A 23,178-nucleotide genomic window follows, 5' to 3' on the forward strand; every position below is an offset into this window, starting at 1 on the left:
TTCACAGTAATGCTTGTTTTTTACAGGCCTTTTCCTCCCATTTTTATACAATTTATGTAAAGTTTATATTCGGTGTATTTATGTGCCTAAGATGCTCTGTAACCACATTTTCATTCTGCCTTTGCCTCGACAATGGAGAGGAGCTGTCCGGGGACCAGCTTCAGAAAGAAAGCACGGCAGCACCTCTACTTCCTTAGAGGTTTGCGAAGTTTCGGCGTGACATCTAAACCATTGACAAACTTCTAGAGATGTGTGGTGGGGAGTATCACGGCCTGGTATGGCAACACCAGCGCCCAGGACAGGAAAAGCCTACAAAAAGTGGTGGATACGGCCTGGTCCATCACCGAAAAAACCCTCCCCACCATTGAGCACATCTACAAGAAGCACAGTGGCTAGAAAGTAGCACCCATCATTAAAGGCTCCCCCTGCCATCCAGGCCAACTTTTATTCTCACTGCTGCCATTGGGGAGGAGGCCCACACCACCAGGCTCAGGAGCAGTTTTTACCCTTCAACCATCAGGCTCCTGGACTACTGTGGATAACTTCACTTACCTCAACTTCCAACTGTTTCCACAGCCAATGGACTCACTTTCAAAGACTCTATAACTCATGTTCACAATATTATTTATTTTTTTGTTTTTTTGTTTTTATTTTGTATTTTCACAGTTTGCTTATTTTACACATTGTTTGTCAGTCTTTGTGTGTACTTTTTCATTGATTCTATTGTATTTCTTCGTTCTACTGTGAATGCCTGCAAGGAAAGGAATCTCAGGGTTGTATCTGGTGACATATACACTTTGATAACTAATTTACTTTGAACTTTGAACTTTGAAACTGGACCTGTCTTGAGAATTACTCGGTATTTGGCTGACCGGCTGATTTTCGCTCAGCTCCCTTGAAACTCATATTCCTCCATTTTGCAAATTCCCTTTAGGTTCGCCAGGTTCACTAGAAAATCTGTTACCACATCTAAACAAGAAGTGAATCGGGATTCCTCTTCCTCTTTTCGGGCCCTGAGCCCCTAGTGTACAATAGGCCATTGATGACTTCTGTCTGTCTCCATCATCCAAAGTCGATGTTACGGTTGTGAAGTTCATCAACATTTCTGTGGTCAGTTGTGTGCACTGTACAAGGGGTTGGCCAATACAGAGAATCAGGTCTGTATTGTGTGTTAATAGATCCCATTATCCGGAAAATCCACCAGCTATCATCAGGATGCTACAACTCCCATCTGTCCAACAACCTCCATGACCTCCCCCCCCCCACACCTTAATATCAGGTTTGAGGTACCACAGCATTAGGAAAAGGACTGTTATGATGGCATCTCCCACCAGGCTGTGAGATTACTAAACCCTCATCACCAGCCATGTCTCATCACGTATGAAGCACCAGCAGTGTTATACTGTGTACTTTTTAACTTGTATATGGACCTTATTCTAAATGTCAGTCTTCCAGAATATATTTTATAAGTTGTTAATTTATTTGTGGTCACATTACTTTTGGGTGGCAGGGTGGAGATACGTCTCTACCAAAGGAGGTGTAAGGTGCTCCTTCCCTCCTCTAGCCTGCAGGTCACCTTCGGGCAAGGTGTAGCACCTGCTTAGCCCCCGGAACAGGGCCATGTGAAGCAATGGGAGCTGGTCATGCGACCACTGACATCAGACAGACAATCTCTGAAGAGTATTGATAATAGCTGAGGTCACCTACTTGTAATGACACTGCCCAGAAGAAGACCATAAAACCATAAGATATAGGAGCAGGATTTGGTCATTTTGCCCATTGAGTCTGCTCTACCATTTCATCATGGCTGATCCATTTTCCCTCTCAACCCCAATCTCTTGCCTTCTCCCCGTATCCTTCATACACTGACTAATCAAGAATCTACCAACCTCTGCCTTAAGTACACCCAATGACTTGACCTCCACAGCTACCTGTGCAACAAATTCCACAGATTCACCACTCTCTGGCTGAAGAAATTGCTGCTCATCTCTGTTCTAAATGGACGTCCCTCTATTCTGAGGCTGTGCCCTTTGGTCTAAGACTTCCTGCACCTTAGGAAACATCCGCTCCACATCCACTCTATCAAGACCTTTCAACATGTGATAGAAGAAGGCAATGGCAAACCACTTCTGTAGAAATGTTTTCCAAGAACAATCATGGTCGTGGAAAGACCATGATCGCCCTTGTCATATGACATGTCACATGAAGAACATACAAATATTACTTTATGCGTTGTGTGTGTGTTATACTTACTGTGTTGTGCACCTTTGTCCGGAGGAATGTTGTTTCTTTTGGTGGTATACATGTGTATGGTTGGATGACAATAGACTTGAATTTAATGTTGCTTTGCCTATCAATAAACAGAATCTAATTTTAAACATCAATGGATTGATTTCACCCGGAATATGACAGCACCCCCTCATAGGGCTCAAACTCCACCCTACCACCGGAGATCACAAAAGGGGAACACTGCGCTGTCTGAGGTTCAGCCAGCTATTAAACGTCCCACCCTCCTCTTTCAGATGGATGGCAATGATCTCCTGGGAAAATAAGAAGCAAAAGAAAAAAAACACCGAGAAATATCTTGTCGGTCGACAACCCCTAACAAATAGTCTGGTGACCCGGTTCGATCCTGATCTCCAGTGCTGTCTTTACGGAGTTTGCACGCTCTCCCTGCAACCATATGAGTCCCTTCAGGTGCTCCAATCTCCTCTCACATCCTAAAGGCAAGCATTAATTGTCTGCTGTGAATTACCAGTTAGTGCCAATGGGTGTTTGATAATCAGCATTAACCCGATGGACCGAAGGGCCTGTATTATTCTGTGACTCTAAGCGCAATTTAATGGTCCATTGCCATTGGTGTAATCATTCTATACACAAATGTTTATCCATTGTAAACATTAGAAGTGAAGCCCTTTGGGTATATATGTCAAAACATCAACTCTTTTCATGTAAGTTAGACATCAAACAGCACCTGAAGTAAATATCTCCACTGTTTGTAGAGTCTTAAATAATATCTCAAAGTGACTGTTGGCTCAAAGCCTGTTGAGTAGGTGACGTCACAAGGCATCAATAGGGTCCTTTGAAAAGGTAACTTCAAGATGAACACTTGGCAGATTTCTCCAAATAAGCAACGGGCCACTTACTGAGGAACGTGGAAGACGGTTGGCAAAGGGATTTGACTTGAAGAAAGTCCATTTAGAATCTTGGCAAAGAGACAGGGTTATCAGTGGAAAGAGTCTCTGGCTATTGAAAATCAGTTAAACCTCCAGTGCAATCCTCCCCCCACATCACTTCCCAATAATACAACTGCATGCCTCTCCCTCCAACTTGCCTCGACAGAACTTCTACATTTACAATATTTACATCATAAATAACGTCTTTTGTAATATGCCTGCCTCGGAGAGACATTTGCTGATGGTGACAGTTACAGTTCCAAAGCAGAAACTTGTTGAGAGATGAAAGTCCTGTTTTTGTTGACCTAGTCCTCGAGAAGTGGAGATTTCTTTCATCAGAAGACACACAAGATCGGAGGGAGGAAACAACACAGCCACTCCCATCTGAGAAATATTGGACCAAGCAACTTGAAGACCTGAAAAATAAAAAAAAAGAAATTATTATTGCAGCCCAACGAGCCAACTCCACCCATGTGACCAGTTCGGTTACTAACCCGTACGTCTTTGGAATTTTGGAGGAAAGCAGAGTACTTTAGTCACAGGGAGAACGTGCAAATCCTAACAGACAACAGCAGAATTGAGCCCGGGCCACTGGCGCTATAATAATGCTATGCTACCTTGGTACACTCATCTACTCCTCAGCACCGGGAACAATAATAAACCAATAACAATATTAGTAATAAGGAACCTGGAGACTTGGCGCGAGTCCATGATTGACTCCATCTCTCGCTGATCTCACCGATTAAAGTGTCGAGGGAGATTGAAATCGTTGAGGAGTGAGCGAAAGGTGAGCGGGTGTTCAGCGCCATCTACCAGCCTATCTTCTGCTGCTGTCAGAGGAAGGTGTCTGCGTGTGACGGTCTACCTCTCCCTCTCGCTCACTGCTCCCGGAGGTAAGTCCCGGTATTCTTATCGTCTCTCTTTACCCCCGGCGCTGTCCAAAGATGGTGCTGGAGTTCTGGGCCTTGGGCAAGGTTTAATTGATGTGGTTTGTGAATTGGACTCTGTAGTTCACATTACGTTGTGTTTCTGGTTTCTATGGCTATATTGGGTGAATTTGAATCGGGACGGCCTGCAGGTAATGAACACCGCGGTAGCTGAACTGAACGTGCCTAGACTCTTTCGATTTTGCGGTTTATATTCTGCGTTTTTTTGCTCGTATTTCTGTTCCTGTTTGTGCAATTTATTTTTGATGTTTTTCTTTGAATGGGTTCCATGGTGTTTCTGTGCTTCGTGGCTGTCTGTGAGGAAGATGAATCTCAGGGTTGTATACTGCATATGTACTTCAATAATAAATGTACTTTGAACCTTGAAAACCAATATCCATTTCTTTCCTGACCTTCTCTCATTCTCCTTACCATTCTGTTCCTCCTACAATCCACAGTGCTAAAGTTTCAAAGTTCGAAGTATGTATACATTAAACAACCCTGAAATTTGTCTCCTTACAGGTGGCCATGAAACAAAAAAAACCCAAAAGAACCCATTAAAGAAAGACCGTCGAACACTCAGTGTGCAGAGAGAAGAAACATATTCCACCCCCCCCATTGCTCCTCAAACATCTCCCTTGCTCTTCCTCTTGGACCCTCACCCTTCCACCCTAACCTTCTGAGCTTTGGTTGGGTGGACAATGCTCCTCATGACACCTCAGTGCACCGAGCCACTGAACGCATTTGCACGGCCAGTAAAATCCCAATAATCTGCCACCCTTGGGTCCTTGGTGCAACTGAGCCAACAGACTTCCCAGACAATTCAATATTATTCCTACTATAATAGTTACAGGCATCCGTTAGTCTCATGAGACCATGGATTTGCGCCTTGGAAGGTTTCCAGGGCGCAGGCCTGGACAAGGTTGTATGGAAGACCAGCAGTTGCCCATGCTGCAAGTCTCCCCTCTCCACACCACTGATGTTGTCCAAGGGAAGGGCACTAGGGCCGATACAGCTTGGCACCGGTGTCGTCACAGAGCACTGTATGATTAAGTGCCTTGCTCAAGGACACACACGCTGCCTCAGCCAAGGCTCAAACTAGCGACCTTCAAATCACTAGATGAACGCTTTAACCACTTGGCCACATACCTTAATAATTCCTATTAAGGGTAGGAATATTGAGGATAGGTGGAGTGAGCTAGGGCTTTTCTCTCTGGAGCAAAGGAGGATAAGAGGTGAGGTGAGACCATAAGACATAGGAACAGATTTAGGCCATTCAGCCCATCAAGTCCGCTCTGCCATTCTACCATGGCTGATTTATTTTCCCTCTCAACCATATTCTCCTGCCTTCTGCCCATAACCTTTTATGCCCTGACTAATTAGGAATCGATCAACCTCCGCCTTAGATATACGTAATGGCTTGGCATGCACAGACGTCTGCGGCAATGAATTCCACAGATTCACCACTCTCCAGCTAAAGAAATTCATCCTTGTCTCTGTTCTAAATGGCTGTCCCTCTATTCTAAGGCCGTGCCCTCTACGATAGAGATGTAGAAGATGATAAGCCACGGTAACATAGCAGTCAATGTGACGCGATTACAGCTCGGGGTGTTGGAGTTCGGAGTTCAATCCCGGCCCCATCCATAAGGAGATGGTATGTCCTCCACGTGGAATGCGTGGGCTTTCTCCGGGTGCTCCGGTTCCCCCCACAGCCCAAAGACACACTGGTCAGGAGGTTAGTAGGCCATTGTAAATTGTCCTGTGATTAAGCTGGGGTTACTGGGTGGTGTGGTTCGAAAGGCCGGTAGAACCTGTTCCAATCTCAAATCTCAATCTCATGGCCGAGAAAGCTTACTGATGCATCTACTTCATCAGGAGGCATGCCCTCCTTGACCCTCACCAAATTTCCTGCACCACAGACAGAATCCTAGCCAGATGCATCCACTGCGGTTGGGTGGGACTACAATGAGGGGTCATGGGTTAAGGTTGAAAGGTGAAACTTCTTCACTCAGCCTGTGGAACGAGCTGCCAGCACAAGTGGTGGATGTGATTTCACTTTCAATGTTTAGGGGAAGCTTGGATAGGTACATGGATGGGAAGGGTAAGGAGGGGGGTATGGGTGCAAGGCAATGGGACGAGGCAATTTAAACCATTCAGCATGGACTAGATGGGCCAAAGGGTCTGTTCCTGTGCTGGAGTGTTCTAGGACTCTATAAGTTGGCATGGCAACCACTCTGCCTGGGACGACAAGAAACCCTATGTTGGTAATATCGTAATTTTAAGGTAATTGGAGGAAAGTATAAAGGAATATAGATGTACTGTGGACAGCATTTGACAGGCTGCATCACTGTCTGGTATGGAGGGGCTACTGCACAGGACCGAAAGAAGCCGCAGAAGGTTGTAAATCTAGTCAGCTCCATCTTGGGTACTAGCCTACAAAGTACCCAGGACATGTTCAAGGAGCGGTATCTCAGAAAGGCAGCTTCCATTATTAAGGACCTCCAGCACCCAGGGCATGCCCTTTTCTCACTGTTACCATCAGGGAGGAGGTACAGAAGCCTGAAGGCACACACTCAGCGACTCAGGAACAGCTCCTTCCCCTCTGCCATCCGATTCCTAAATGGACATTGAAGCTTTGGACACTATCTCACTTTTTAAAAAATATACAGTATTTATGTTTTTGCCCATTTTTAATCCATTCAATATACATATTCTGTTATTTATTTATTTATCTATTAATTAATTAATTAATTAATTACTTAATTATTATCTTAACCTATTTATTGTTTTCTCTTCTAGATTACTTATTGCATTGAACTGCTGCTACTAAGTTAACAAATTTCACATCACATGCCGGTGGTTATAAACCTGATTCTGATTCTGATATCAGAGGTAGGTTTACTTTACACAGAGAGTGGTGGGTGCGTGGAACACCCTGCCAGGGATGGTGGTAGAGGCAGATACATTAGGGAGATTTAAGACTCTCGGATAGGCACAAGGATGAAAGAAAAATGGAGTGCTATCTGGGAGATTGATTGATTTTAGATCAGGTTAAAGGGCCAGCACAATATTGTGGGCAGAAGGGCCGGCACTGTGCTGTAATGTTCTATGTTATATGGTCTAAGCTGTGGACATAGCCCATCACATCATGGAAACTAGCTTCCCCTCCATGAACTCTGTCTACAGCAGAGTCAACGTAACGAAGGGTCCCATTTATCATGGGCACTATCTCTTCTCCCCTCCTTCCCACCAGGCAGAAGATACAAAACCTGAAAGCACTCACCAACGGGCTCAAGGACAGCTCCTACCCTGTTGATATAAGACCATTTTACAGACCCCTTTTACAATGAGATGGACTCTTGACCTTATAGTCCACCCGCACTGCAGTTTCTCTGTAACTGCAACACCTTACCCTGCATTCTCAAGTTCAAGGTAAATTTTATTATCAAAGAACATACGTCACCATATACAACCCTGAGATTCTTTTTCCTGTGGGCACACTCAGCAAATCTATAGAATAGTAACTATAACAGGATCAATGAAAGATCAACCAGAGTGCAGAAGACAACAAACTGTGCAAATGCAAATATAAATAAATAGCAATAAATATTGAAAATAAATAAGAATAAAGAATCCTTAAAGTGAGATCATTGGTTGTGGGAACATCTCAATGGATGAGCAAGTGACTGTAGTTGTCCTCTTTTGTTCGAGAGCCTGATGGTTGAGGGGTAGTAACTGTTCTTGAACCTGGTGGTGTGAGTCCTGAGGCTCTTGTACCTTCTACCTGATGGCAGCAGCGAGAAGAGAGCATGGTCTGGGTGGTGAGGATCTTTGATGACGGATGCTGCTTTTCTATGACAGTGCTTCATGCTCTACATAGAACATAGAAGAGTACAGCACAGGAAAGGCCATTCAGCCCACAATGTTGTGCTGAACCAGCTACAAAACAGATCAATAACAGCCAAACACTAATCCCTCCTACCTACACCATGTCCATATTCCTCCATCTTCCTCACATCCATGTGCCTGTCTAAACGTCTCTTAAAAGCCTCTATTGTATTTGCCTCTACCACCAGCACATTCCAGGCATCCACCACTCTCTGAGTAAAAAGCTTACCCCTCACATTCCACTTGAACCTATCCACTCTCACTTGCAACGCATGGCTACTAGTATTAGACATTTCTACCCTGGGAAAACAATACTCCCTGTCTACTCTATCTATGCCTCTCAATCTTATAAACCTCTATCAGATCTGCCTCGATCCTCCGCTGCTCCAGAGAAAACAACCCAAGTTTATCCAGCCTCTCATGACAGCGCATGCCCTCTAAACCAGACAGCATCCTGGTAAACCACTTCTGCGCCCTCTCCAAAGCCTCAACATCTTTCCTATAAGAGGGCAACCACGACTGTACAGAATACTCCAGACGTGGCTTAACCAGAGTCTATGAAGTTGCAACATAATCTCGTGACTTTTGAACTCAATGTCTTGACTAATAAAGCAAGCATTCCATAAGCCTTCTTAGCCACCCTATCGACCTGTGTGAGCCACTTTCATGTCCTACTTGTTCCTTTCCCTTTTATACTATCTCAGTGGACTGACGTGACGGAATGCACGCGAAACACGGACGACAATAATACCAGCTGCACACTGGAATTGTATTCCAAGCCACCAACTCAGGGTCTGGATTAATGAGTGAGCCAGATGCCAAACCATCGGTGTCTCTGAGCAACCGGTTGCCAGATTATCTGCGTTTTATTCTAATTTGTTGCTTCTTAGCCTCACATTTGTTGGATCTTGCCTTCTTCTCAGCTGTGAGACCAATTGTGCAACAGGGTATTTTCATGTGGTTTCATTTTGAAGCGTGCAAGAGGTTTCCTGAAATCATTACTGCATGGCGCAAATCCAACCCACAAGCTCGTTCTTGCAGTTTTGAAGCCAGTGGGTTTGAATGGTTTTACAGTATGAAACTCCAGCTTTCAGCTTAATTGGTGAGAGTTCCCCTTAACCCTTGAGAATTAGGTTTTCAGCAGCACACAATGTGCTGGAGGAACTCAGCATCGGTGGTGAGAAATGGAAGGCTCCCTAGACCAGAGAAAGAGCTCCCACCTTCCTTCGCTCCAAAATGTCCACTCTCAGCTCTCTGAGAGATGAGGAAGATGACGCTTTGGAGTAAAAGAAGATGAGAGGTGACTTGATAGAAGTGTATAAGATGATAAGAGTTATAGAAAAAGTGATGGGTGGCAGGGTGGAGATATGTCTCCACCAAAGGAGGGGTCAGGTGCTCCTTCCCTCCTCTAGCCTGCAGGTCACCTTCAGGCAAGGCGTAGCACCCGCTTAGCCCCCAGTCTCCTGCCTTCCCCCCCCACCCATATCCCTTCATGCCCTGACTAATCAAGAATCTATCAACCACTGCCTTAAAATGACTTGGCCTCCACAGCCACCTGTGGCAAAGAATTCCCCAGATTCACCACCCTCTGGCTAAAGAAATTCCTCCTCATCTCCGTTCTAAAAGGACGCCTCTCTATTCTGAGGCTGCGTCCTCCGGTCTCAGACTCCCCCACCAGAGGAGACACCCTCTCAGCATCCACTCCATCGAGGCCTTTCAACATCCGATAGGTTTCATTGAGGTCACCCGTCTTGTAAAGACACTGCCCAGAAGAAGGCGATGGCAAACCACTTCCGTAGAAAGATTTGCCAAGAACAATAGTGGTCATTGACCGTGATTGCCCACGTTGTATGGCATGGCACGGCACATAAATTGGTGATTTAGAGGGTACAGCCATCACCTTTATCCCTGGGTGGCGATAACTAATACCTGACGACATTGGTGAGCGGAGGAAATTTTAAGGGAGATGTCAGAGGTAGGTTTTTTTACACAGACTCAGAATCAGATTTAATATCACCAGCATAAGTTGTGAAATTTGGTATTGCAATACAGAGTAATAAAAAACTATAAATCACAATAAGAACAAAGGTAGGAGATTCTGCTGTTGCTAGAAATCCTGAACAACTCTCTCAAAACGCCAGAGGAACTCCACAGGTCAGGCAGCATCTAAGGAGAGGAATAAAGAGTGAATGTTTTGGGCCAAGACCCTTCTTCAGCACTGAGAAGGAAGGGGGAAGCAGCCAGAATAAAAAGCTGGGGGCAGGGGAAGGAGGCTAGCTGGATAGGTGAAGACAGATGGGTGGGAAAGGTCAAGGGCTGGAGAAGAAAGGACTGACAGGAGAGGAGAGTGGAGTATAGGAGAAAGGGAAGGAGGAGGAGGCCCAGGGGGAAGTAATAGGCAGGTGAGAAGAAGTGAAAGGTCGGAGTGAGGGGTTTATTGTTTACTGGAGGGAGAAATCGATATTCATGCCATCAGGTGGGAGGCTACCCAGACGGAATATAAGGTTTTGCTCCTCCACCCTGAGGGTTGCCTCATCTTGGCACAAGAGGAGGCCATAGATCGACATGTCGGAATGGGAATGGGAATTGGAATTAAAATGTTTGGCCACCAGGAGGTCCTGCTTGTGGAAGTAACAATGGCTGTGACTGTCCATTTCAGCTGCAGTGGTCCGAAATGGGAATATTTGATGATTCCCATCGGAACTGCACACAACAGTCGCCACTTAATGGCTTATCCTACCAAGAAGAGCTTGGAATGCACTGCCAGAGTTGGTGGCAGAGGGTAGGCACATGGATGAAAGAAAAATGGAGGCTTATCAGCTGCACAGGGAGGAAGGGTTAGATCAGAAACGGAGCGAGGGAGCAATTTCAAGTTGCTGGGCATCAATGTCTCTGAAGATCGATTCTGGACCCAACATATCGATGCAGCTACAAAGAAGGCACAACAGTGGCTGTTTTTCATTAGCAGCTTGAGAAGATTTGGTATGTGCCCAAAAACACTCGAAAATCCCTACAATTATACCGTGGAGAGCACTTTTTCCTGGCTGCAACACCGTCTGGTATGGGGGTGAGAGGAGTCTACTGCACAGGATCGAAGTAAGCCGCAGAGAGTTGTAAACTTAGTCTGCTCCATCACGGTGGGCACTAGCCTCTGTGGTATCCAGGACATCTTCAAGGAGTCATGCCTCAAAAGGGCGGCGTCCATCGTTAAGGACCCTCATCACCCAGGTCATGCCTGGTTCTCATTGTTACCATCAGGAAGGAGGTACAGAAGCCTGAAGGCACACACTCAATGATTCAGGAACAGTTTCTTCCCTGCTGTCATCTGATTTCTGAATGGACATTGAACCCATGAACACTACCTCACTACTTTTTTGTTTCTATTTTGCACTACTTATTTAATGTAACTATATACTACTCACTGGGTGTCGGCGCGTGGCCAAGTGGTTAAGGCGTTCGTCTAGTGATCTGAAGGTCATGAGTTCGAGCCTTGGCTGAGGCAGCGTGTTGTGTCCTTGAGCAAGGCACTTAACCACACATTGCTCTGCGACGACACTGGTGCCAAGCTGTATGGGTCCTAGTGCCCTTCCCTTGGACAACATCAGTGGCGTGGAGAGGGGAGACTTGCAGCATGGGCAACTGCCGGTCTTCCATACAACCTTGTCTAGGCCTACGCCCTGGAGACCTTCCAAGGCGCAAATCCATGGTCTCACGAGGCTAATGGATGCCTATATACTTACTGCATTCATGTTTTTCTCTCTATTACCATGTAGCATTGTACTGCTGCCATAAAGTTAACAAATATCATGACGTGTGCCAGTGATATTAACCCTGATTCAGATTCTGATTGATCTTGGCGTAGACTTACATCGATTGGCACAACCTCATGAGCTGAAGGGCCCATGTTTCTGAAGTGCCCACTGTTTGTTTCCCTCCATGGATCAGTCTGATCTGCTGAGCTCCCCCGGACCGTTGTGTGTCGCTCCACATTCCAGCATCTACAACCACTGGGATAGTATCATCTTTGGATCCCTTGAGTACAAGACTGAAATGAAGGTAGACAACCACGGGATCATCTTTGCCTGGTGGTTATTTTGGAAGGAACCATTTTATCCGCAGCCCACGTTCAAAGGGGGTGTGCAATGAACGTAGGACCAGCCCGAGGAGAATCATACGCACTGCTGCATTCTAAGACCATAGAGGGATATAGACTCAATCAGCTCCATCATCCTCCAAGAGGACAACAACTGGGTTTGGGGGCTTGCGTACCTCAATGACCCAGAGAGCTACGCTGGCTGGAGTCAGGGCTTTATGATTTGGCTCTTGGTGGGGTCACCCATGCCAGACAGGTCAGAGGGTAGAGGCCAGACTAAGAGTGGTCCGCTGGTCCTCCAGGTTCCAGGGTTCAGCTCAGGGCTGACAACCCCGACTGATCAAACAGAACTGTTCCAGAAACAGCAATGAAGATTCCTCTTGCATCTGAGTACGACAGGACTTGCATGGCTGGCAGTAAACCGTGAGGAAGCTACTGGCATGATGGAGGAAGCTGTGAACGCCGCCAGAGATGGAGGAGCTTCGTTGTTGCCCGAAACGCCAGCGGCGTGAGGGGCAGAAGAAGAAGAAGCCCCATCATGGGCACAGCCCTCCCCACCATTGAGGACATCAGATTCAAAAGGCAGTGTCTCAGAAGATGCCATCCGTCAGTAAGGACCCTCAGCAGCTGGGACACACACGCAACATTCTTCCCCTCCGGCTTCAGATTCCTGAGCGGTCTACGAACCCACGAACACGATCTCACTACGCTGCTTTCAATTGATTTATTGGGTCATTTATCAGAATCAGGTTTAATATCACCGGCATATGTCATGAAATTTGTTATTTTGTGGCAGCAGTGCATTGCAATGCATAATAATAAAAACTATAAATTACAATATGGAATATATATCATTTGTCATTCCTCTCTGCGCCTTGAGGAGTATTGGGCAGCATTCCTCGCTGTTTCTTTAGCATTTGTCTGTTTTCTACGAGGCCGAGTTGCCGGCTCGACGCTCAACCCAGCACGGATGGGAAGCGTGCAAGGATCCGGCCGGACTCGAACCCGCGACCACTTGCTTCAAAGTCCAGTGTGGATGCCACTACAGCACCGGCCAGCTAGAAATATTTATAATATATATATAATTCATACATTAAACTAAACAAGTAGTACAGGAAGAGAGTAAAAAATAAGGAGAAGTATGCCGATGTAATGTTCATGGGTTCATTGTCCATTCCGAAATCGGATGGCGGAGGGGAAGAAGCTGTTCCTGAATCGCTGAGTGTGTGTCTTCAGGCTCCTGTACCTCCTCCCTGATGGCAGAGGGGAAGAAGCTGTTCCTGAATCGCTGAGTGTGTGTCTTCAGGCTCCTGTACCTTGATGGCAGCAATCAGAAGAGGGCATGTTCTCTTCTCATGTCTGTTCACTTGTCTATCTATTTATCCATTAATTAATTAATTTATTTACTTCAACGCACACAAAATGCTGGAGGAACTCAGCAGGTTAGGCAGCATCTATGGAAATGAATAAATTAAGTAATGTTAACTTTTATTTATTTATTACTGTAACTGATCGGTAATTTTTAAAATAAATTTTACCACATATGTCTATGATAATTAACTTGATTGTGACTCTGTCCTGATAGGCCACAGATCCAGAACTAGCGGCTGTAAATAAGAGAGCACCAGGAATAATATCCAGTGCAGGATTCAGAAGGAATGCCTTCAGCAAGAAAATGGGGAGAAGATATTCCTCCTGGGAATATTTGAGACTAATAACAGAGCGGGATTCAATGAAGGTATAAGAGCGACCAGGAGAGAAGGGTATATTGATGGGGTGAGATGTTCAGTGGTGGACGAAAGTTTGTAGATGGCTACACACATAAAAGTTGCTGGTGAACGCAGCAGGCCAGGCTGCATCTCTAGGAAGAGGTACAGTCGACGTTTCGGGCCGAGACCCTTCGTCAGGACTAACTGAAAGAAGAACTAGTAAATCTCTTACTAGCTCTTCTTTCAGTTAGTCCTGACGAAGGGTCTCGGCCCGAAACGTCCACTGTACATCTACCTAGAGATGCAGCCTGGCCTGCTGCGTTCACCAGTAACTTTTATGTATGTTGCTTGAAATTCCAGCATCTGCAGATTTCCTCATGTTTGCATTTGTAGATGGCTATTGGTTTAACGTTGCCAGGTGCACCAAGATACAGGGAAAAACTTTGCCTGTATAACACCCCCGACAGATCATTTTGTTCCGGAGCAGAGTGAGGTAATAGAAAAGAGGAAAAACCCAGAACGCAGAATATAGAGTTACCATTCAGAGAAAGTGTAGTGCAGGTCACAGAGTCATGGAGCACTACAGCACAGAAACAGGCCCTTCAGCCCATCTAGTCCATGCCAAACTGTTCAGAACCAGGTTTAATGTCACTGGCACGTCATGAAATTCGTTAACTTTGTGCCAGCAGTGCAATGCAATACATGATAATACAGACAAAAATAGTTAAGTCAATTACATCAATTACAGCAAGTATATGTATGTATATTAAATAGTTAAATTAAAAATAGTGCAAAAAGAGAGAAAAAATACCGAGATAGTGTTCATGGGTTCAATGTCCGTTCAGAAATCAGATGGCAGAGAGGAAGAAGCTGTTCCTGAATCACTGAGTGTGTGCCTTCAGGCTCCTGTACCTCCTTCCTGACTGTAACAACGAGAAGAGGGCATGTCCTGGGTGATGGGGGTCCTTAATAATGACGCTGTCTTTCTGAGGCACCGCTCCTCGAAGATGTCTTGGATACTACGGAGACTAGTACCCATGATGGAACTGACAAATTTTACAACTTTCTGTAGCTTCTTTCGGACCTGTGCAGTAGCCCCCTCCCCACCCACCATACCAGACAGCGATGCAACCTGTCAGAATGCTCTCCACGCTACATTTTGAGTGCTTTAGGTGATAAACCAAATCCTAATGAAATAATGAAACTATTATTCTGCCTAATCCCGTCGATCTGCATCGGGACCACAACAGAGTCACAGAACACCACAGCACTACAACATAGAAACCTAAATATCTCCTCCCATTGGCGAGGCCTAATTTGGAGCATTGTGTGCAGTTTCGGTCAGCTGTCAAGGTGTAAATAAGGTTGAAAGAGTACAGAGAAAATTTACAAAGACTTTGCCAGGTCTGGAAGACCTGAATTATATGGAAAGATTGAATACTTCATTCCTTGAAACATAGAAGATCGGGAGATTTGACAGAGGTGTACAAAATTGTGATGGGTATAGACAGGGTGAATACAGGCAGGCTTTTTCCACTGAGCTTGGGTGGGACTACAACCAGAGGTCATGGGTTAAGGGTGAAAGGTGAAAAGTTTAGGGGGAACATGAGGGGAAACCTTTTCACTCAGAGGGTCTTGAGAGTGTGGAACGAGCTGCCAGTTCACATGGTGCATGTGAGCTTGATTTCAATGTTTAAGAGAAGTTTGGATAGTTACATGGATGGTAGGGGTATGGAGGGCTATGGTCCCGGTGCAGGTTGATGGGGGTAGGCATGGACTAGATGGGCTGACAGGCCTGTTTCTGTGCTGTACTTTTCTATGACTCTATCTCGTCTTAGGAGGCGATTCTATGTCTGTGAAAAGCAGGCGTGCTGCAGAACAGGTTCTGAAGCGTGAAAAGACCAGTTGAGGCATCACAAAGTCATCCAGAGAGGAGGTAAGTTCACCGTGACTTGGACTATTTTCCCACACTGATGGTCCATTTATAACTATAAATCCATTGCTCACTGTAGTCATACAACGTAGAATATGAAATCTTGAAAGTACAGCATGGAGCTAAGACATCAGGCCCAGCATGGGCGTACAGTCCAGTCAATGCTGCTGCCTCGTTTCTCCAAAGGTCTGGGTATGACATTGACCAACAGTAGCACGCACACAATTCTGGAAGAACTCAGCAGGTCAGGCGGCTTATATGGAGGGAAATGATCAGTCGACATTTCAGGCTGAGATCCTTCGTCCTGCATCTGCAGTCTCTCCTGTGTCTCCCTGACCTCCCGGGCTGTCTGTGTGGAGTTTGAACGTTCTCCTTCTCTACATGTGGGTTTCCCCTGGGTGCTCTGGTCTCCCCACACAACCCAGTGCCTTGTGGTTTGATAGCTTAGCGGACCACCATGAATTATTCCTGTGTAAGCATCAGAGGAGGATGCTGCTGGGAAGGTACGTGGGGGCAAATGAGGTGAGTGGAATGGGGAGTGATGGGGCTCATCTGTTCGGAGCAGGCATTCATATGATGGGCCCAATGGTCTCATCCTGTGTTGTAATAAATTCACCCAGTAGCCACTTTATTAGGTACACCTGTACACCTGCTCGTTAATGCAAATATCTAATCAGCCAGTCTCGTGGTAGCAACTCAATGCATAAAAGCATGTGGACATGGTCAAGAGGTTCAGTTGCTGTTCAGACCAAACATCAGAATGAGGAAGTCACGAGATCCAAGAAATTCGATCTTTGGGGTAGATACGTCCTGAAGATGAAGAAATATTCTAAAGGGGGGACAGTGGCTGACAAGGGAAGTCAAGGACAGCAGAAAAGCAAAAGACAGGTCATATAATAGAGCAAAAATTAGTGGGAAGGTAGAAGATTGGGAAGCTCTTAAAAACCAGCAGAAGGCAACTAAAAAGCCATGAGAGAAAAGATGAAATATGAAGGTAACCTAGGACAATCGTATAAAAGAGGGTACCAAAAGTTTTTCAGATACATGAAGAGTAAAAGATAGTCAAGAATAGATATCAGACCGCTGTAAAACGTTGTTGCAGAGGTAGTAATGGGGGACAATGAAATAGCAGTCAAACTTAATAAGTATTTTGCTTCAGATGCGAGAGTGTTAGGGGGCAGAAGAGAGTGTCATTGCTATTACTAAGGAGAAGATGCTTGGGAAGTTGAAAGGTCTGAAGGTAGACACAGTAAGTAACCTGGACCAGATGGACTACACCCCAGGGTGCTGAAAGAGGTAACTGAAGAGACTGTGGAGGCATGGTAATGATCTTTCGACTATCGCTAGATTCTGGAATGGTTCTGGAGGGCCTGTTGTTGGTTGCTGGTGAATAGCGGCGTTACGCAGGGGCTGGTGTTGGCACCACTTCCTTTCGTGTTCTATGTCAAAGGATGATGGAATTGATGGCTTTGTGGCCAAATTTGCAGATGATACGAAGGTAGGTGGAGGGGAAAGTAGTGTTGAGGAAGCAAGGAGTCTGCAGAAGGACTTGGATTTGGAGAATGGGCAAAAATTTAGCAGATGGAATTTAGTGTATGGTAGTGATGGTCATGCACTTTGGTAGAAGGAATAAAGGCATAGACTATGTTTGAAAAGGGGAGAAATTCAGAAATCAAAGTGTAAAGGGACTTAGCAGTCCTCATGCAGGATTTCCTAAAGGTTAGCTTGCAGGTTGAGTTGGTAAGGAAGGCAAATGCAATGTTAGTATTCATTTTGAGAGGACTAGAACACAAAAGCAAGGATGAGTCCTAATGAAGGGTCTTGGTCCAAAACGTCGACAGTTTACTCTTTTCCATAGATTCCGCCTGGTCTGCAGAGTACCTCCAGCTTTTTGTGTGTGTTGCAAAGCAAAGGTGTAACGTTGAGGCTTTATAAGACATTGGTCAGACCGCACTTGGAGTATTGAGAGCAGTTTTGGGCCACTTAACTATAAAGAGATGTGCAGGAATTGGAGAGGATCCAGAGGAGGTTTATGAGAATAATCCCAGGGATGAAACGGTTAACACATGAGGTGCGTTTGATGACTGGAGTTTAAAGAATGGGCGGGGGGGAGTCTCACTGGAACCTATTGAATATTGAAAGGCCTACATAGAGTGGATGTGGAGAGGATGTTCTCTATAGTGGGGGAATCAAGCACCAGAGGGCACAGCCACAGTATAGACGGACGTCCATTTACAACAGAAACCCGGAGGAGAGGTCTCTGTTGTAAAGAGGTGAGAGGACAGGGGCGGAGCAAGAGCTGGCAGGTGGTTGGTGGATCTAGGCAAGGCGGGGTGACAGGCAGATGGATGGGGGGGAGAGTGGAAACAGTGACAGAGGCTGGATTACCTGGATCCACCCATCACCTGCCTGCTCTTGCCCTGCCCCCTCCCCTCCACCTTTATATACTGTTCCTACTATCTTACTCCTGTCCTTCAGTCCACACGAGGGGTCTCGACCGGAAAAGTCAGCTGTCCATTTCCCTCCATAAACACTGCCCGGCCCACTTGAGTTCCCCAGCAGTTTGCACGTTGCTCCAGATTCCAGCATCTGAAAGCCTTATGTCAACAATTCTAAAGACCATTCGCAGCTTCTCTTTTCAAGAAAACTAACCCAACCTGTTTAAAGTTTGGAACCTTGCATTTCAGGTTCTTTCACGGTGAATCACTTATTTGCATAGGCTTCAGTTCCTTTAAATGTTTTCCTCAAGGTGATTGCAGAAGTTTTGAACTCTGCGCCTGATGAAAGCTTAGCTAAAACCTTTCTCTATATTTTCACGTCTACCCTCTTGGCAATGAAATCTGAAAACTTCATGTGAACCATAATCTGCATGAATACATTTAGAGATTTTGTGTATTCACACTCTCAGATCCCTCTGCTACCCAATCTCATTCTAATTAATGAAATACACTCTGTGGTCACTTTACTCAATGCTTCCTGTACCTAATAAAGTGGCCCTTGCTTGTATGTTCATGGTCTGCTGCTGTAGCCCGTTCACTTCAAGGATTGATGTGTTGTCAAGTTTATTCGAGTCAAGTTTATTGTCATTTAATTATATACATGTATACTGCCAAATGAGACAACGTTTCTCCGGACTAGGGTATAGTACACATAACACACAACAATTTAGGAAAGTAAGAATTAAACCTACAAATGAATTATCCATAGGTAAACAAAGTAAATTGCACAAATTAAATGTTGTAAGGTACAGTACAGATTAACCAGTTACACTTTGAATGCGATGCGGCAGGGAGTTCAGAAGCCCAGTGGCCTGAGGGAAGAAACTGTTCCCCATCCTGGCCGTTCTTGTCTTTATGCATCGGAGTCTCCTGCCTGATGGTAGAAAGTCAAAGAGGATGCTGGATGGATGGGTGGGGTCCTTGATAACACTAAGGGCCCTGCGTACACAGCGCTTCTGATAAATGTCCCCAATGCATTCAGAGATGCTCTTCTGCACACCGCCGTTGTAACACATAGCTTTCTGAGGTGCTGTCACCTTCCTGTCAGCTTGAACCAGTCTGACCACTCTCCTCTGGCCTCTCTCATAGTTCCCCACAGAGCTGCTGCTCAATGTATTTTTTTTTTTGTTTCTCGCACCATTCTCTGTAAACTCTAGGGACTGTTGTGCGTGAAAATCCCAGGAGATCAGCAGCTTCTGAGATACTCAAACCACCCTGCCTGGCACCAACAACCAACTTCACTTAGGTCACATTTCTTCCCCATTCTAATGTTTGGTCTGAACAACAGCTGAACCTCTTGACCGAGTCTGCATGCTTTTATGCATTGAGCTGCTGCCATGATTGTCTGATTAGATAATTGAAATAGTGAGAAGGTGTACAGGTGGTGAGTGTATTCCCTTCAGACTATATTTCATTAGGAGCTTTGAGAGATTGGACTGTCTCTAAAGACTCTCGGAAATTTCTACAGAGGTCACCAGATATAACTGTATCTGGTGACGTCCTTCAACCTTTTTTCCTCCTGGTTCCTAGGGGTTCTTGGGTATGATTACACAAATTGGAGAAAGCATCCAAGAACGTTCCGGGCACCTTAAAGATCCACATTGAGAGCACAAGAAAGCAATGAGAAATATCAGAAGGATATTTCTCTGTCCGTTTCCTTTCTTCTTTCTTTCTTTCTTTCTTTCTTTCTCTCTCTCTCTCTCTCTCCTTGTCTCTGTTTCTGTCCTCTGTCCCTGCCTCTGTCTCTGTTTCTGTCTCTCTTAGCACAACATCCCAGCCACCCCCCGATCGGTCCCGTCAAACACCGCTGGCCCCGGCTGTGGGAGGGGCTGGGAGTCCCGCGCGGGGACTCGACAACTACCTCAGCACCCACAGAGCTGCAGTGGAAGCAGGTCCTGAGCCTTGAGAGTCTGCCCAAGAAAAAGTGAAACACCCACACAACAATAAAACCAAATCTACGTCGCCCCGATGTTCACAGTACGAAACCAGAAGCCTTCATTGGCACTTTGAGTTGATGCAGCCATAAAGGGCACAACAGAGACGCAATCATTTTTATTCTTTCTTTCTATCCTTTCTTTATGATCACCCTCTTGTTCTTCCTTTCATTTTCTTTCTCTCTCCCTTTATACTCATTTTTTTATTCCTTCTTTGTCTCTTTTTTTCTCACATTTCATGTTCTTCCTCTCTCCCTCTCATCATTCTTCCTTTTCCTCTTTCGTTTCTCTTTTGTCCTTTATTCTCTCTGTCTCGTTCCTTTGTTGTTCTCCTGCCTGCAATCTCAGAGAGTTATACAGGACAGAGACAGGCCCTGCAGCCCATCGAGCCGGTGCTGAACATCAACCCACACATTCGCACTTATTCCCACAAATATCCCATTTTATCCTCCCTTCATTCCCCATCAACTCCCTTCGGATTCTTGCCCCTCTTCCACAAACTAGGGGCGATGTGCAGCTGAGCAATCAACCTGCACGCCTTAGGGATGTGGGATGAAAGGGGGGCATCCCGGGGAAAAGCAAAGATGTAATGCTGAGGCTTTATAAGGCATTGGTCAGAACACATCTGGAGTATGGTGAGCAGTTCCAGGCCCGTTATCCAGGAATGGATGTGCTGTCTCTGGAGACAGTTCAGAGGAGGTTCACAAGAAAGATCCCAGGAATGAAAGGGTTAATGTATGAGGAGCATTTGATGGTTCTGGTCCTGTACTCACTGAAATTCAGAAGAACGGAGAAGAGGAGTGAATCTCATTAAAACATATTGAATATTGAAAGAGCTAGATAGAGTTGACATGGAGAGGAAGTGTAGGATCTCAGAATACTAGGACATCCCTTTAGAACAGAGCTGAGGAAGAATTTCTTTATCCAGAGGGAGATGAATCTGTGGAATTCGTTGCCACAGACAGCTGTGGGGGCCAAGTCATTAGGTATGCCTAAAGAGGCCGTTGATAGGTTCTTGATCGGTTTCAAAGATTACAGGGAGAAGGCAAGACTATGGGATAATGTCAGCCACGATGGAATGGCATGGCAGACTTGATGGGCCGATTGGCCTAAAATGCTCACATGGCCTTAGGGTCACATGGTCACAATGGGGGCATGCAAATTCAGCTGCAAAGGTCAGCATCAAACCAGCACAGTGGTAAAGCTGTTACCTCAGATCTGAAGAGTTTAAATCCTTAATAAATTAACCATAGTCCCAATCCAATATCTATCCCTATATCTAACGGATAACTCAAACGTTGCTCTTCATGGGACCTTTGCTGAATCCTTGATAACAACAGGTTAACCCAGTACCAAAGCCAACAAATAACTCAGTCATTATCAGATTGCTGTTCGTGAGATCTTGCTAAAGATCTTGCTGACATTGGACCTTGCCATCCAAAAGGGCTCCTTTGCCCATGCAACACCCATGGTCAAAGGGATGAGAAAGTTGCTACAGCAACGCATGTAGTTTAGCCCTTGAGCCTTGAGGTGGAAAGGAAGAGCAAGGGTTTGGTTTGGAGAACTGGTGGGGTGAGGTGAGTTTTAACCTTTTGCCTCTGAGTTTGCATCTCCTTGGGAGAAGGGGAGAGAAGGAGAGAAAGAGAGAGCTTACCTCATCATTCTATGCCCAACCACGCCTTGCAGGCTTCAAAGTCCTGCTCGGAGCAGATGGAGTCCCAAGAGGCATCTTCGGAGGAGCAGGTGGAGTTGGGGGAGCCAGTGGTGGAGCCCCCGTCGGCCGAGGGATCCTGGTCCTGCAGGAGCACCTCCAGCTTGCGGATGTAGTCGACGGCAGAGCGCAGAGTGTCCACCTTGCTCATCCGCTTGCCCGCCCCGCACTGGGGCACGTACCGTCGCAGGTTGCTGAAGCCCAGGTTGACCAGCTTCACCCGGTTCCGCTCCCGCTCATTGCGCCGCGAGTTTGTGCCCGCTGCCTCGGCGGGTCCCTGGCGCTGCCCCCGCCGGCCATGGGCGCCGGCTCTCCCCTTCACCCCGCCCGGGGTCGCTCGCGGGTGCTCCATGTGGGGGCCCCCCCCCTCCCCGCAGGCCGCCGACACCACCACCTCAGCCGGTGAGAGGCTGCCTCCTCACCGACCGTCCTCGCCGCGCAGGCAGCTCCCTGCCGAGCGCTTCCTGGGTTGAGCTGGTGACTGATTCCACGCCCGCCTTGAGGCCAGTCAGGACCTGCCCGACTCATTCAGCTCTCCTCCTTCCCTTGCTCTTTCCCCGAAGCCCGGCAAGCACAGGTCGATTAATCAGCAACACCTCTCCCTGCAGGTACAGCCCTTCTGTTAACCCTCGCCCTGCCGCCCCTCTCTGCCTTGCTGCCGACCGCGCTGCTCCCTCTGGGTGTGCCAGTCGTGATCGCAAACGCGCATTGCACTGTGTGTTTCGCTGCAGCCGTGATAAAATGCAACCGACCCTAAATCTCATGAGCAGCTGCAGAAGAACAAAAGGGTCGGTTCAGTCCCCACTCTGCACACAAGTGATATCAGGAATTGTCATATGTAGTCTGGCCTCTACCCTTTGACCTGTTTGGCATGGGTGACCCCTACCAAGGACCAAAGCACAAAGCCCTGACTCCAGCCAACATTCAGCTCAGGGTTAACAACCCTGACCGGTCAAGCAAAACTGTTACGGAAGTAGCGATGGAGGATTGGCAGTATCCCTGAGTCTCCACCTGGAACTCGCGTGACTGCCCGAGCGACTGACGTGATGAATGGAGCTCTGAACGCCGCCAGAGAGGGAGGGCCTTCTTGGCTGTCCTAAACGTTGGCGGCATAATGGTCAGCGGGTCCATCCAGGGGTTATATAGCAGAGGCACAGAAGCTGTCCTAGGACGTGGTGACACGCGTAGTCAAGCTTTCGTGCTTCTGCCTGGTGGGAAGGGGAGAGCGGAGGGAAGGTCCGGGCTGGAAAATGGCTGCTTTGCCTTGGTGGTGAGAAGTTCATGGAGGGGAGACTGGTTTCTGTGACGTG

At 46.5% G+C, this 23,178-nt stretch overlaps 1 protein-coding gene across 1 annotated transcript; it reads right to left on the reverse strand.

The window, feature by feature from the left end:
• Positions 1-513: 513 nt before the first annotated feature.
• Positions 514-22,348, reverse strand: LOC134354408 (achaete-scute homolog 1-like). The gene is made up of 2 exons (XM_063063406.1): positions 21,812-22,348; positions 514-3,592 (listed from the first exon to the last, which is right to left on the reverse strand). Exon 1 carries the CDS (start codon positions 22,218-22,220, stop codon positions 21,816-21,818), a length of 405 nt encoding a protein of 134 aa, XP_062919476.1. The 5' UTR covers positions 22,221-22,348; the 3' UTR covers positions 514-3,592; positions 21,812-21,815.
• Positions 22,349-23,178: the final 830 nt, after the last annotated feature.

This window comes from Mobula hypostoma, chromosome 11, assembly GCF_963921235.1.
Source record: "Mobula hypostoma chromosome 11, sMobHyp1.1, whole genome shotgun sequence".
In the NCBI taxonomy this organism is placed as follows: Eukaryota; Metazoa; Chordata; class Chondrichthyes; order Myliobatiformes; family Myliobatidae; genus Mobula; species Mobula hypostoma.